We start from the raw sequence: 16,211 nt of genomic DNA, 5'->3' as shown, positions 1-16,211 counted from the left end.
CTACACTGCAAGCAACAAGGATGCTGAAGACTTGAGACTCCAATTGAGGGGACTGGCCCAGATTTTAAAGGTGAAATCTGTATACTATGGACTGCAATATCCACTGGGGTAAGAAAAACTGCTTTATCTAGATGTTGCCCAGTCTAACATGGTTGAGAGTTTAGACTGCGTGTTTATATTTTATTTCTTTTGGTAACTAATTCTGACTTTTTGCCTATCGCTTAATACCACTTTTATAGTCAATAAACTTGTTTAACTGTTTAACTTTACCAGTGAGTTTGCCTGAAGTGAATGGTAAATTGCTCAGATATCGAAGGCTGGTGTGTGTCCACTTTCCATTGATGAAATGGTGAACCAATTAATAAATTAGATGGTATATTCCTGAGATAGAGTGCTGGGAGCTGGGGGGATCTGGCTCTGGTGCCTTTCTGTGTGTGATTCATGAGTAGCTCTGGGAGCATTCATGCAACCTAGCTGGGTGTGGGGGCTCCACATGTCGTTGTGCTGATGATAACAGCTCCTGGAGGGGCTGCTGCTGGTCACTAGCAAGGCATTGTGAGAGACAGCCCAGGCTGCAGAGAGTTCAGGGGTCACAGCAGTCCCACTGTCCCATGGGCATGCTGGCCAGCCCCATGAGCATCCCCTTTCTTCCAGGCAAACCCCAGAGCCAGCCCCTCCTCTCGCCCGGCACAGTGTGCTTGGGGGAGGGGGGGGAAGAGGCAGGGTGGGGGCAGGGGCTTGGGGAAGGGGTGGAGTGGGGGCGGGGCCTCGGGCAGAGGGGTGGAGAAGTCAGCGCCTATGGAGCCGTATATCGAGATGTTCTGGGAAGTTGTAAGGAAAGTGTGGGAAGGAGGTGGAGAGGGCCTGAAAAGCAGTTCTATATCAGCTGCAGAAGGGTGCGAGTACACGTGTTCTGCCTGGAATGTGCTTAGGGACTTCCAACATCTCTGTTTGCTCCTCCATCATTATTACCATCCATTCCTAGCATCCCTCGATCTGCTGATAATGCTCCTGTCATAGGTTTATTCCCCACTTTGAACTTTAGCGTCCAAAAGATGGGGACCTGCATGGATCCTTCTAAACTTAAATCCTAGCTTAGATCTGATAGCGCTGCCACCAACCAAAAATATAGTGTTTTGGTACACTTTCCATTCCTCCCAAACCTTCTTTGGGAAATCCAAGACCCAAACCCCTTCGGTCTTAACACAAAGGGAAATAAACCATTCCCCCACCTTTCCCCTCCCTTAGTCGTCGGGAGAGATTACCTTGATTCAAACTCCTTGAATCTAAACAAAGAGGGATTCACCTCCCCCCCTCCTTTCTTCCCCCCACCTGTCCCTGGTGAGTCAAACTAATCCCCTGAGGTTTCAAACAAGGGGGAAAAAATCAATCAGGTTCTTAAAAAGAAAAGCTTTTATTAAAAGAAAGAAAAGAAAGTAAACTCTATCTCTGTAACACCAGGATGAAAAATATTACAGGGACTAGCCTAAAAACTAGAGGGATTCCCCCCCACCCCTTCTAGCATAAACACAAATAACAGAAAACAGAAATAAAATATTGTTCCAGCAAACACACATTTGCAAATACAGAAAGCAACTCAAAAGACTAATCCACCTTTTTAACTAATACTCACTATATTGAATAGAAGAGGCTATTTCAGGAAGCTTGGAGAGCCTGGATGTATGTCTGGCTTCTCTTAGATCCAAAGAGAGAACACTCCCCAAAACAAAGAACCCAAACAAAGGCTTCCCTCCACCGAGGTTTGAAAGTATCTTGTCCCCTGATTGGTCCTCTGGTCAGGTGTTAGCCAGGTTCACTGAGCTTGTTAACCCTTTACAGGTAAAAGAGACCTTAACCCTTAACTATCTGTTTATGACACAGCCCAAAATGCTGTTAGCCTTCTTGGCAACAAGAGCACACTATTGACTCATATCCAGCTTCTCGTCCACCGTAACCCCTAGGTCCTTTTCTGCAGAACTGCTGCCTAGCCACCCAGTACCAGGTCGTGATGTGTTGGTCAGAGTGAGCAGTATACAGTTAACAGTTCGGGATCCATTCCTGCAGACTGAAGAGGCAGAGAACGCAGTACACAAACTGTTGAAAGATGATGCCAAATGCGGACGGAAGTACAGGGATTGCTGGGATGAGAAGCAATGCATCACGGGGCATTGGGACAGGACCCAGGATGCCCCCCAACCCCCTCCATCTTCCCACAACTCTTAGCGGCAGAAGAGGAAGAGACGCTGTGTGTCATAGCTTCCCAGATGCACCGCTCCGAATACTGCTGCAAGTGCTGCAAGTGTGAACACGTTATTGTGCAGGCAGCTGACAGTGTGAACACACAACGTTTTCCCCTCAGCGCTCTCTGAATGGCGCTGTAACTCCCAGTGCTGTAGCTCTGCCAGTATAGACATCCTCTTAGAAATCCTTTCAGCTGCCCCAGGTGTGGCGGGGTTCCCATCATCAGCCCCAGGCAGCTGCTTCCCTGACAGCCTAGGAAGTGAGAGAAGGCACTCCCCTGCATCCCTCCCACCCCAAGAAGGGTGAAGAACCCTATGGAGCAGAGATGAGGTTGGGGGCTGCAGGGAGGCTGAAGTGAGGAGGGTGGGGGGCTAAAGGGGTGGGAGGACTATATTGATGGTGGGTTCTGAGCAGATGGGATGAGTGCTGGGAGGATGCACTGAGTCTGGTGGGGGTTGATGGGGTAGGGGAACTGGAGTGATGAGGTAGTGATGATGGGGGTGGGGGATTGAATTGGGGGGATGAATTGAGTGGTGTTGGGTGGGGACAAAACTGGTGGGGGACCAGGGGACAGGATTAATTGTTGGGCAGGATACGGGCAGATGTGGAGCTGAGAGCTCCTGTGGCAAGGTTCAAAATCATCTTACTCAGTATGTGGGAGACTGGGCGACACTAATCGTCACATGCGCACATCCTGGCCATGGGCAGGGGGAGTTCAAACATCATGGGATTGACCTAAAAACACTATATAATCTTTTATTAAAATGTTATGATTTTTGGGCCAATCTCATGATTTTGGGAGGTCAGACTAATGATTTTTGATCTCCTGAAATTGGCAATACTGCATTGATTGGCAAAGATGGAGGTAGCAAATTGTGACAGGCATATTGTTGCCTGATTTTAGGAGGTTAATATTATTAGTTAGATAATATGAGTTATAGGCTCACCAGTTGATCTGATCAGAAGATAATAAGGTTCTTGTCCCAGAATCAGGCTACACAGAGTTTGCAACGACCCTTGGAATGTACGACAAGGACACTCACACTGAGACAAATGTAGCCTTAAAGACTTTTATTGAGATAAATGGAATAGTAATCACACAGTAATCAAATGGTAAAATAATCAGAGTTACAAAGGCAATAATATTGTTCTAGAGATACGTGTGATATTCTGTACTTTAAAGCTTTTGATTAATATACTCAGAGCCTTCCTTGATAACCTGGTGGTAAGAGACCAAGGACCAGCCTAGTCTCTGGCATGCTAAGAGAATTCAGGTCCTGGTTTCTCAATTCCTGAGTGGGAAGAGCAGAGCTTAGGAGAAACTGAAGAGCTATAGAAGGACTGAAGAAGCTAACTTAGAGTTTTACTGAACTAACTGACTTAAAACTTACAATTCAGAACTAACAGACTAATAAACTAATAAACCAAAGGGTAATAAACTAAGAACGAAGAAGCCTCTTTGTCATGGCGGGTCACTCCTCTTATAGAGCTTGAACACCTGAGCCCTCTTATCTATGTCTAAACGTAGTTTCCTGACCCATAGAAATGTCGGGGTGCACTTACTCCATAGGCTGGTATGTTTGTATGTATTGATGACATATACACACATATTAATGACATTAGCTCATTCTCACATTTGTTATTTCTGTCCTACCCAGTTATTTCAGTTATTTGCAAGTTCCAAGTTGTGGTGTACCTGTCAATTTTAAAGAGGGTATCCATTTAGGTAGCCCCGTATACTACCCTGCTTCAACACATTCTTTATGTATCTATGTTAAAAGTCACAACCATATATGGACCTTATGCTTTAGTTCATCACCACCTATCTAGAGGAAAGGTCCCAAACATATATACACTAACTTTGCCTTAGTTCAACATACAACATAAGAATGGCCCTACTGGGTCAGACCAAGGGTCCCTCTAGCCCAGTATCCTGTCTTCTGACAGTGGCCAGTGCCAGGTGCCAGGGCTGCCCAGAGGATTCAGGGGGCCTGGGGCAAAGCAATTTTGGGGGCCCCTTCCATAAAAAAAATAGCAATACTATACAATACTATATTCTCGTGGGGGCCCCTGCGAGGCCCGGCGCAAATTGCCCCACTTGCTCTTCACCCACAGGCGGCCCTGGGAAAAATAAACCTTCTGCATCTTGGCACAAACCCAGTTTTGAGAAAACTTCTTTACAAGGTATCACTGGTTATCAGCATCAGCTAGTGCTAAAAGACACTAAAGCTCATTAAAAGGGTTGGACAAATATTTTCCGTCAAAACTTTTTCTGGATTGAAAACTAGGGGTTTTTAAAAAGCAGAAAAAAATCACGGACAATGTCTGCTTTCCTTCAAAATTTGTTGTGTCTTTTTTAATTGAAAAGCTGAAATTAGTCTGCCAAAACCAGAACATGGTTTGGGGTTTCAGAAGTGTGTGGCCAAATATTTGCTGCTTGCTGTGTTTGATTGTTTAAAGAAATAGTAAAAAAATTCTGCTTAAAAAAATTCAAAACTTTTGAACCACCTCAGCTTGTGATCAAACGCCTGAGCCCATCCAGTCAGAGATTTTTCCAGGTTTCTGATACTCTGCTGGCTTCCTTGACTCATATCTGTCTCCATAACTTTGGGTTCATTTAGGTTAGAACATAAGAACAGCCATACTGGGTCAAACCAAAGGTCCATCCAGCCCAGTATCCTGTCTACCGACAATGACCAATACCAAGTGCCCCAGAGGGAGTAAACCTAACAGGTAATGATCAAGTGATCTCCTGTCATCCATCTCCACCCTCTGACAAACAGAGGCTAGGTTCACTATTCCTTATCCATCCTGGCTAATAGCCATCAATGGACTTAACCTCCATGCATTTATCTGTTTCCTAGAGACTGTCTCCATGGGATCCCTCACAAACTGGAGACGGTTACTGTGGGTTTGTCTTTAGTATATCTTATGTACATACTCCACGAACTGAGCTTGTTCCAGAATCTGGGATGGGAGTGAAAACTGAAATGCTCAAAATAGCACATGCATGTGAATGGACACAGGGTGCTAAAATTAAATTATCCCAGGGGTTCTCAAACTGGGGATCAGGACCCCTCAGGGGGTCACAAGGTTATTACTGGGGGGTCACGAGCTGTCAGCCTCCACCTCAAACCCCGCTTTGCCTCCAGCATTTATAATAGTGTTAAATATATTAAAAAGTGTTTTTAATTTATAAGGGGGGTGGGGTCGCACTCAGAGGTTTGCTATGTGAAAGGAGTCACCAGTATAAAAGTTTGAGAACCACTGAATTAACCCCTCTGGAGACTCAGGGAATGCAGGGGAAGGAGGGGGGTCTCCCTTGGTAGGGTTGGGAAGGATATTACTCTTCTCATGTGATCCCTCCCCCAGTGGCTAATTTTAAATGAAGCTACCCTCCCCTGACATGAATCTCCCTATGGCACTGAAATTAAATATAGACTATAATTTGGCATTTGAGAAGTGAAAGGGATGGTAGCCCTAATGGAAAAGCTAACAGCTTGGCTCTTCTGCAAGCCTCAAACTGCTGAATGAGCTTTAGGGTAGGGAAGGCTGTGCCTCCCAAACAGCCTGGCCCTGCCCCCTATCCGACCCCCACCCACTTCCTGCCCCCCCACTGCTCCCCTCAGAATCCCCGACCCATCCTGCTCCTTGTCCCCTCACCATCCCCCAGAGATCCCCCCCAACCACCACCCCGGGACCCCACCCCTGCTCCCTGTCCCCTGACCGCCCTCAACCTCTGCCCCCTCCCTGTGCCCTGACTGTCCCTGGGACCTCCTGCCCCTTAGCCAACCCCCTTGGCCCCTTACCCCGGCTGACCATTTATACCAGCTACCAATCCATGAGAGGACCTTCCCTCTTATCCTGTGGCAGCTTACTTTGCATAAGAACCTTTGGTGAGGGACCTTCTCAAAAGCTTTCTGAAAATCTAAGTACACTATATCCATTGGATCCCCTTGGTCCACATGCTTGTTGACCCACTCAAAAAATTCTAGTAGATTGGGGAGGCATGATTTCCCTTTACTAGAATCATGTTGACTCTTCCTCAACAAATTATGTTCATCTATATGTCTGTTCTTTATTATAGTTTCAACCAGTTTGCCCAAATACAGGATGTGGCATGCAGGTCCCTTGTGTTACAGCCAAAAATACTCTAATATAAATCTATAAACCTATAATACCCGTTAAAACAAATAGTCAAACCTACAAGAGAATTAGAAACCAATAAGAAAATATATATAGGCAAGCAAGCAGGCTAGCCCTACAGGCTGCAATACCTCATATCCATCACAACTTTATATCTCTGGATAGGAGATAGGGAAAGGTAGAGTATGGGGAAAGGTGAGAGTCAGCAAATTGCGGTGGGAATGCCTCTGTCCATCACAACTTACTGCCCTGGGACTGTAGGTTAGGGAAAGGCAGAAGCAGCAAATTGTGACATGGCAGCAAAGGAGAGGATACACAGATGTTAATAACTGCTACCAGAGGCAAATTATGCAGGCAATGTTAACTGGTATGGTGAGGAGCAGAAAGTAGTTCTGCGGAAGGAGGGAGACCTGGAGGGTTTTTTTCCTACAGTCCAGTGACAGGTTAATTTGACCAGAGGAACCTGTTGATATAGCACTCACAATTCCATGGCCCAAACTAAGGGAGCAGACCTCGCAGCTCAGCTTAGGGCTAACAGACAGTGAACATGCTGTGGAGAAAAACGACCACATCTTACAAACTGCTTCCTGAATCAATCTCTCACCAGAGTGAATCCCACCCAAAGTCAGTGTCACCGCAAAATATATCCCCTGCATCTCTGGGTTCTGGGTAGCCTCTGTAGGACCAGGAACCCATCATCTCCATGTCCCAAGTCTCTATAGACATCCAGTCTGCATGTCTCCTCTCTGTCCACTCATTGACAGGGTGCATTCTATGCATAATGCCTCCTTAATGCTGAGAGGAGCTGTCTGTCCCTAGGGGAATGTGATTTCCCGGAGAGGGAGGGTCTAGGGCAGGTGGCTTCAGTGCAATCCTTTTTATTTATTTATTTGGTTAATTTGCATAAAGAAAGAAACAATACTCCCATTTATTTATTGGTTGATTGATTAATTTGCATGAAGAGAGAAACAGAAAACACAATAAAAATATTAAAAGGGAAATGACTGACAGCGTGACTGAGTTACCAAACACCACATCTCACAGGACAGCCAATAACATTAATCACTAACACAACTTCACAGAGCTGCCAAACGAGACCATGCAAAATCAGACACTATTACACAGACAGAACATGCTGGGAGTAACCAGGTCCGCTGACAGCAATTCCGGAGCCCAGGGCAGAACAGGCAATGGTCCCTCTAGAAAAGGATGGCCAAGGTTTACAACACTACTTTTTATCCTATGGATAACACATTAGAACCCACTATGTATAAGTTGTGGCGTTGCTTGATCTAATCAATTGTTTTATCTTAATTTTTATTTTAAAAATACATAATTCTCCCATCTGCCCTGGGGCCTTTTAAATCACCGGGCCCCTGGGCAATTACCGCCGCCCTTGGCGGGCCTGGGGGATGAGGATACAATAAATAATAATAACAGACAGACAGACAGTCACAGGCCAGACCCAGTGCAATCCATCTCGCTAGGACCCAGGAGGCGCCGGGCGGAGCGATTCCCGGGCTCACTCAGCCTGGCAGCGGGAAGTGAATTGCGGTCTCTGCAGTGACTCTGTTGTGGCGCAACCCACGTTCCTTGGAAGACCCCGGGGCCTCGGCTGCTGCCGCTGGGGACCCAGAGCCCTGGCTGCAGGCGGGGAGGTTTCCTATCGAAGGAGGAACATTCCTGCTGCTCCCCGAGGGACTCTCCCAGTGCAGAGACCCCAGCCTGTCCCGCCCCCCCTTACTGGGACCCAGAGCCCTGCTCCCAGGCAGAGCCCCACGTGGAGAGAAGGTGAGACCTGCCCCCCCCTCCCCACGGAGCGCTGCTCCCGGTGCAGCCTGTCTGCAGGGCAGGGGGATGCCCCAGGCTGCTCCCAGCTGGGCTGGCTCCGATTCCCTGCACTGGGCAGAGGAAAGCTGGCTGCCAGCTCCCATGGTTTGCAGTGAGTGGGAGGAATTGGGGGTGGGACAGCAACATGTGGGGAGTCAGAGGGGGGTGGGAGCTTGAAGGGGGCTGAAGAGGGGCAGGGGGTGAGAGAGCCGGAGGGCACTGAGGGGTGAACAGGGATGTGTGAGGGGTCGGGGGGGGGGGAACAGGGATGTAGGGGGTGGGATGGGGATGTGGAGCTGCTGGAGGGAGGCTGAGGGAATACCCAGGAATCTGGGCAGGGGGAGAATTCTGGGGCGCAGGGGAACAGAGCTGGAATAGATGGAAACTGAGTGGGGGGGATAAAGAGAAGGAAAAGGGGGGCAGTGGGGAGGCTGGAGAGAGAATATGAGAGCAAGCAGAGACTGGCTGGGGAAGGGAGAGCTGGAGAGTAGGAGGAGGGAGAGGGATGGTGAGAGATACAATGGCAGCTCCCCCAGCCCATGGGGTAGGAGGCTGCCCCACCTAGCAGCCAGTGGGGAATCTTTTTCCCTAGAAATGGTCAAACAAGCATTGGAGGTGGCTGGGATGGGGACTTCCCCTTGAGGGCTCAAAATTTGCAAGGCAAATATCACACCCCCTGCTCCCAATTGCTCCCAAGGAATGTTAAATGTTTGGGGTTGACAGGACTGAACTGGGCCCTGCTCTGATTTCTGTACAGGATTGTGTTTCAGACCAGAGTCACTGAGAGCAACAGCAGGCAAGGAGTCCAACTGGTATTTAATTTTGGGTTTCTTCTGTTCAGTTCGGGTTCAGTCAGTAAAACAAAACTGGTTCAGGTTCAGTTCCAGTTCACGTATGAAATCCCTGTTTGAACTGATTCTCTGGTTCCAGTGTGAGTCCAGATGGCAAATGAGATCAGCATTGGCCTGACTGTCCCTGGGGGCTGCAGGGGCAGCACAGGGAGGCTCAGTCATTAGCTGCCCCACCAGAGGACTCTGGTAATTGCTAAGGCAGAGGAGGCCAGTGCCAATCTCACTTTGTGCTCAGCATACTGCAACCCTAGAGCTAGCTGGTCTTCCTGGGGTAGATGCTGCTGCCTCCATTGTGATCTGGGAGCCCGGTCTGAGCAGCTGCTGCTGCCCAGCAGCACCTGTGCTGGGACAGACCATCACTAACACCCCCTCTATGCCCAGCCGAGGGGCGACTTTCTGCTGTGACTGGAACCAGCCCTGGGCTCTGCTGCCACCAGCTCCTGAGCTAGAGACTCCAGGTGATGAGAAAGTGCTGGGGCCGGACAGGAAAGTAACTCTGCACAAACAGCCTCTTCTCACCCCATCTCTGCTCCCTGTGTGTCCTTGACTCCCATAACTGCTGCCCTCACTGATGCACCCAGGCTCATATTCCTGTTAGCAGTGGCATTAGGTAATGGAGAGGAAACACCCACAGGAATGGCAAGACAGTAACCAGTTCTTCCATGCCAAAGGGGAGTGGAGAGACTGGCAGGGGCAGCAGGAGCAATCAGTGGGGAGGGAGGTTCCCGGCTCCCAGCCCTGCCCAGACTCATTCCCTGCAGCACCCCAGGACAGATTGACTTTCCTGGGAAGAAGGTGAGGAGCAGAGAGAGGAAAAGCCAGTTCCTGCCTCTGCCTAGTCCCTGTGCTGCTGGGGGAATGTGCTGCCCTGGCTGGAAAGTTGCTCCTTTGAGTCTGCTCCTTTCTAGTGTTTGGCTCAGAGACTGTTCCAGGAGGGTTTAAGAGTGGCTTGTGGGTTTAGTCCTGATGGGAGGGGTCAGGTCTGTGTTGTAATATAACTGATGAGGCTTTTCCCACCATGGCAGAGGGTAGAGCAGGGGTAGGCAACCTTTGGCACGCGTGCCGAAGGCAGCACGCGAGCTGATTTTCAGCGGCACTCTCACTGCCCGGATCCTGGCCACTGGTCTGGGGGCTCTGCATTTTAATTTAATTTTAAATGAAGCTTTTAAAACATTTTTAAAACCTTATTTACTTTACATACAACAATAGTTTCGTTATATATTATAGACTTAAAGAAAGAGACCTTCTAAAAACATTAAAATGTATTACTGGCACGTGAAACCTTAAATTAGAGTGAATAAATGAAGACTCGGCACACCGCTTCTGACAGGTTGCCGACCCCTGGTCTAGAGTGTCTGTCTGCAGGGAAAGAGCCTGGAGGGAATCGGGGTGTGAAATGGACTAACGCTAATTCAGAAACCTCCCCAATTTCCCTTCTCACCCTGACAGGCTGCAGAATGACAACCATGTTTTGCTCCAGGTCATCCCATTGTCCTAGGGGCCGGGGAAGTGAAATGGCTGTGGTGGATCCTGCTCAGGTAGGGGATGTTTGGAGGAGCTGCTGGAAAGGGTTGTTGTAGAGGGGGCGGGGCAGGGAGGGGGACAGGGTGTGTTAAACCTGCTGGGATATGTGAGTAGGCCCATGTGGGGGTGGGGTGAAAATTTTCCCATTTCTGAAACCGGAAACAAGCCCCTGGACAGGGCTGGGAAATCAAACCAGAGGTCTGAAGCCTGAACCCACTAGCCAGAGACTGCGGTGAAATACAAAATGAAGGTGCTGGGTTTCCTGTCCCTGTGTGGAGCTCAGTTTCCCACATCAGCCTGAGCTCAGTAGTTAGGTGGCAAATGAGATTAAACCCTGCCCTCCTCCATCTGCTGGGAGGGACAAGGAGCTCTCATCTTTTCTCTGTTTCATGAAGCCTCTGAGTCCTGGCCACTCTGAGCAGGGTGGAGGTGGGATTCTGCTCCTCTGGCTCACCCAGAGCTGTCCTATTTTTGTGCTTCTTCCCCCATGAATAATGGGATTGTGGCTGGGGCAGCAGGCACTGAGTGGGGAGCACCTGTTGTTTCAGATGCCTGTGACCTTCGAGGAGGTGGCTGTGTATTTCACTGCCAGGCAGGGGGCTCTGCTGGACCCCAGTCAGAGAGCCCTCTACAGGGATGTCATGCAGGAGAATTATGAGACTGTGACCTCGCTGGGTAAGGATTCATGTCCCCTCAGCTATTTGAAACCATGGGGTCTGCATTTCTGAATCTGGTCAGGTTCTTCCCTCGCAGTTTGATTAGAGGGGAATGAGTTGCATAATCCACAACTCCAGTGTGAGAGAGCCATCACCTCCATACTCCCTCCAATGGGATAGGGAAGTCATAGACCTAATGGACATGCTAATTTAGCCCCATCCATCCATCTGTAATAGGATGATACACTGCTTCTGCCCCCATTTGTATTAATTCTCACTCACACACAGGATCTCTGTGCACCTCCCTTCATACGACTAGCTCCATGTCTGAGGAGGGCTCCCTTCTTGGAAATAGCTCCATCTGCGGGGATGGATCTGGGCTCTGGAGGTTTAGACATAGGCAGAGGTTTAACACCAGAGCTGTGTGTGCCTCAGCAAATCCCCTAAAGCCCACAGATCCTGAAAACTCCTAGTGAGGGTCTGACAACTCCCCCTCCCCCAGACATCTGCCTCTCCCAAGGGGACTGAGTGACCACATGCCCATCTGTTCACATCCCACAACCCCCCAGCAAATCATGAGGTCAATTTAAACTCAAGATGGTGTTCTTTGTGACAAATACTGCCCCAATCCTCATTGCACTCAGATCATGCCTGATTTCACCCCCTGAACAGGACTCCCCATTCCCAAACCTGCCCTGATTGCCCAGCTGGAAGCAGGGGAAGAGCCGTGGGTCCCAGATCTCCAGGTCTCTGAGGAAAGGAACATCCCAAGAGGCACCCATACAGGTGAGGAGTCAGTGATGACTCAGAAACTATATGACAAATGAAGGGAAAAGTTGAAAATCCCCAAAATGTGGTAAGAGCCCCCTCAGTTCTGCCTCATCTCACCCAGGTCTGGTGTGGTCAGCAGCTGCATTCCCTGTAAGCTGTGTGGTTGCGTGGCCGCCCAGGAGAAATTCAAATGCTGCCCAGCTGGTTAGCAGAGCGCATACATCTGGCAGCATGTGTTCGGGTGCCCCTCCCCTCACATCGTTCCATCCTGCAGCTGCTCCTGGGACCCTCCTGCTAGCTGTGCGGGAGGGGGGAGAACAAGTAGGGTGCTGATTCAGGGTGTCCCTTTCCCCCCACCCCTGTACCCCATCTCCGCAGCGCAGGGGACACAGCCTGGCTTAGCACTCAGAGCTGCTGCAGTGAACAGTGAGTGCCTTTCTTAAAGAGACAGTGCACTAGTTCTGAGATTTCCCCAGCAGGATGCTCTCACAGCCTCTGTCTCTGTCTGTCTCTCTCTCACACACACACCCCAACACCACACAGTCTCTTTCACACTCACCCCCCAACACATACTTGTGGTGGTGTTGATGTTACTTCTTGGCACTTCCTGCAATGCACATATATATTCTCTGTAATTTTATTTTTTCTTAGTGTGTTACGTTAGTGTTTTGGCTGGTCTAGGCATTTCATAATTTTTATTTCTCTTACACCTAAATTTAATTCTTTGAGTAGTGAGTTCTAAAATGCCTAACCTGTCCTGGCTGGAGTAATTATCCCTATGGTAACTTTTAAAAATATATATTACATCTAAGTTTTTTGTTTCTGCTGGTGGCGCACAGTCACACACACCTCGGTGCACATAACAAAATTTATTCCACACACAGATGGAAAAAATGAGAGGGAACATTGGTCAGTAGGTGTCACATCATCATGACAGATATCGCTCATGGCTTCCCACCCATCCTGTTAGCTGTCAGGAGTTTTCTCCCTGACTTCACTTGCCTGTCAGTGTTTGGATGGGATGTGGAGGCAGAATCCAATTTTGCAGTCTTCCAACAGTTATTGCATTGTGTTTTCCCTCTTTGCTTTTCACTTTTGTCCTTTCTGCTAGCCCAGGCAATTAATCCTGTCTTGATTCTCTCTCTGCCCCAGCAGATGATGGGAGAATGAGTGAGAACGAGGAGGGGAATCCACAGTGGGAAGGTCCTGTGCAAGTGGAACTGCAGGGGAACTTTTTGAGAAGAGTTGAAGAGAACTTATCCCAGTTCTTGGAACAGAGAAAAGCCTGGAGTAATTGGCACAGGTCAGAGAGGAAGCTGGGAAACCACCCGAGAAAGCAAGTGCATGATTCCTTTGAATGTGGGGGAGGAGACAAGGATTCCAAAGAAACCACAATCCAGCAGACAAATCCCAAAGAAAAGAAACCCTGTAAATGCTTGGAATGTGGAAAAAGCTTCAATTGGAGCTCAAATCTTACTGCTCATCGGAGAGTGCACACGGGAGAGAAACCATATAAATGCCTTGAGTGTGGGAAAAGCTTCAGTCAGTGCTCAGGCTTTATTAGGCATGGAAGAATCCACACAGGAGAGGGACCATATAAATGCCTTGAGTGTGGGAAAAGTTTCAGTGCACCATCAGCCCTTATTGTACATCAGAGAACCCACACAGGAGAGAAGCCCTATAAATGTTTAGACTGTGGGAAATGCTTCAGTCAGCGCTCAGGCCTTATTAGCCATGGGAGACTCCATACAGGAGAGGGACCACATAAATGCCTTGAGTGTGGAAAAAGTTTCAGTGGACCATCAGTCCTTGTAATACATCAGAGAACCCACACAGGAGAGAAACCGTTTAAATGCTTGGACTGTGGGAAAAGTTTCAGTCAGTGCTCACATCTTACTTGCCATGGGAGAATCCACATGGGAGAGGGACCGTATAAATGTTTGGACTGTAGGAAAAGTTTCAGTGGACCATCAGCTCTTGTTGCACATCAGAGGACCCACACAGGAGAGAAGCCCTATAAATGCTTGGATTGTGGGAAAAGCTTCAGTGTGAGCTCAGGTCTTTTTATCCATAGGAGAATCCACACGGGAGAGAAACCGTATAAATGTCCTGAATGTGGAAAAAGTTTCAGTGCATCATCAGCCCTTATTACTCATCAGAGAACCCACACAGGAGAGAAACCCTATAAATGCTTGGACTGTGGGAAAAGCTTCAGTCAGCGCTCAGGCCTTATTAGCCATGAGAGAATCCATACGGGACAGGGACCATATAAATGCCTTGAGTGTGGGAAAAGTTGCAGTGCACCATCAGCCCTTATTACACATCAGAGAACCCACACGGGAGAGAAACCATATAAATGCCTTCAGTGTGAGAAAAGTTTCAGTGCACGATCGGTCCTTATTGTACATCAGAGGACCCACACAGGAGAAAAACCTTATAAATGCTTGGACTGTGAGAAAAGCTTCAGTCAGAGCTCAAATCTTACTGCCCATCGGAGACTGCACATGGGAGAGAGACCCTGTAAATGATTGGACTGTGGGAAAAATTTCAGTGGACCATCAGCCCTTATTTCACATCAGAGAACCCACACAGGAGAGAAACCCATATAAATGCCTCCACTGTGGGAAAAGTTTTATTTGAAAATCAAACCTTGCTTCATATCAGACAATCCACACAAGAGAGAGAACCCATAAATGTTTGGATTGTGGGAAAAGCTTCAATATGTGCAGGAAAAGATTCAGTCTGGGCTCACATATTATTCCCCATCGCATAATTCACAGAAGAAAGAGCTTGAATGTGGGGGAAGCTTTATTTGGTGCTCACATGGCATTAAGAATCAGCAAATCCACACAGGGAAGAGCCCTCTCAGATGTCCTTAGCATGGAAAAAGCTTCACATTGGACATCAAAGTCTCCTCCACACAGGAGAGAAATTCTCTCAGTGCCCTGACTAGGGCTCACCTTAGTAAAAACTCCATTTCCTAATTCCCACACACATCAGAGGCATTTGGCTCCCAGGTATCCATCTGCCCATCTTTGGGGACGGGTTCCAGTAGCTGCTGACCCTGAGCTGATCAGTGACACTCTGGCTTGCCTGGTCTAAGCTAACCGCAGGCAGAAGAGGAGAAGTTCCAATCAGCCCTGTGATGGGTTGCCCCCTGATGCCACCTGATGTACTGGGGTTCCACTGAGCCCACCTGTTCCACCAGTCAGGGCCCCCTCACCCTGTCCTTCCAAGCCAGGCTTTCCAGCCTACACTGGCAAACACAGGTAGGGCCACATCCTGCTGCAGAAAGACACAGACACTGAGATTAAGTCTGCACGAGAAGACCCAGCTTGGGAAGTGCCCAGCACTTGTGTGCACACCACTGTCTTGTGCTATACAGCAAACTATGCAACGTAAGCTCATTGATCGCCCTCTACCTCGATGTAGACTCATAGACTTTAAGGTCAGAAGGGACCATTATGATCATCTAGTCTGACCTCCTGCACAATGCAGGCCACAGAATCTCACCCACCCACTCCTGTAACAAACCCCTAACCTATGTCTGAGTTATTGAAGTCCTCAAATTGTGGTTTGAAGACCTCAAGCTGCAGAGAATCCTCCAGCAAGTGACCCGTGCCCCATGCTGCAGAGGAAGGCGAAAAACCTCCAGGGCCTCTGCCAATCTGCTCTGGAGGAAAATTCCTTCCCGACCCCAAATATGGCGATCAGCTAAACCCTGAGCATGTGGGCAAGACTCACCAGCCAGCACCCAGGAAAGAATTCTCTATAGTAATTTAAATCCCAACCCATCTAACATATCATCACAGACCACTGGGCATACTTACCTGCTGATGTGGAGGAAGATATTCAGAGTCTTGCCTCCCCAGTTACGGATTCCACAAACTGGTAAACAAAATGAGTTTATTAACTGTAAAGATAGATTTTAAGTGATAATAAGGGATAGCAAACAGATCAAAGCAGATTACTGAGCAAATAAAACAAACATGCAAACTAAGATTAATACACTACAGAAATTGGCTACAGATAATAATTTCCTCACCATAATGTTGCTTCAGGCATCTTATTTGCAGGCCAGACCCCTTTCCAGCCTGGGCCCAATCCTTTCTCCCTTAGCCTAGTTTCAGGTGTTCACAGCAGTCATCTCGGGCGGGGATCTCCTCCTCAGAAGCATGGAGGGACTGACTTT

At 48.4% G+C, this 16,211-nt stretch overlaps 1 protein-coding gene across 1 annotated transcript; it reads left to right on the top strand.

The window, feature by feature from the left end:
- The first annotated feature begins 11,867 nt into the window (after nucleotides 1–11,867).
- LOC123345422 (zinc finger protein 501-like) lies at nucleotides 11,868–15,511 on the top strand. The gene is made up of 2 exons (XM_044982285.1): nucleotides 11,868–12,034; nucleotides 13,175–15,511. The coding sequence occupies exon 2, from the start codon at nucleotides 13,186–13,188 to the stop codon at nucleotides 14,545–14,547; it is 1,362 nt and encodes a 453-aa protein (XP_044838220.1). The 5' UTR covers nucleotides 11,868–12,034; nucleotides 13,175–13,185; the 3' UTR covers nucleotides 14,548–15,511.
- Nucleotides 15,512–16,211: the final 700 nt, after the last annotated feature.

The sequence above is a fragment of the Mauremys mutica genome, chromosome 12 (assembly GCF_020497125.1).
Source record: "Mauremys mutica isolate MM-2020 ecotype Southern chromosome 12, ASM2049712v1, whole genome shotgun sequence".
In the NCBI taxonomy this organism is placed as follows: Eukaryota; Metazoa; Chordata; order Testudines; family Geoemydidae; genus Mauremys; species Mauremys mutica.
This window is presented reverse-complemented; position numbering and strand designations above follow the sequence as displayed.

Bases quoted from the DNA above. Each gene is read 5' to 3' on its own strand.
- LOC123345422 (XM_044982285.1), top strand. From the start codon at position 13,186: ATGAGTGAGAACGAGGAGGGGAATCCACAGTGGGAAGGTCCTGTGCAA.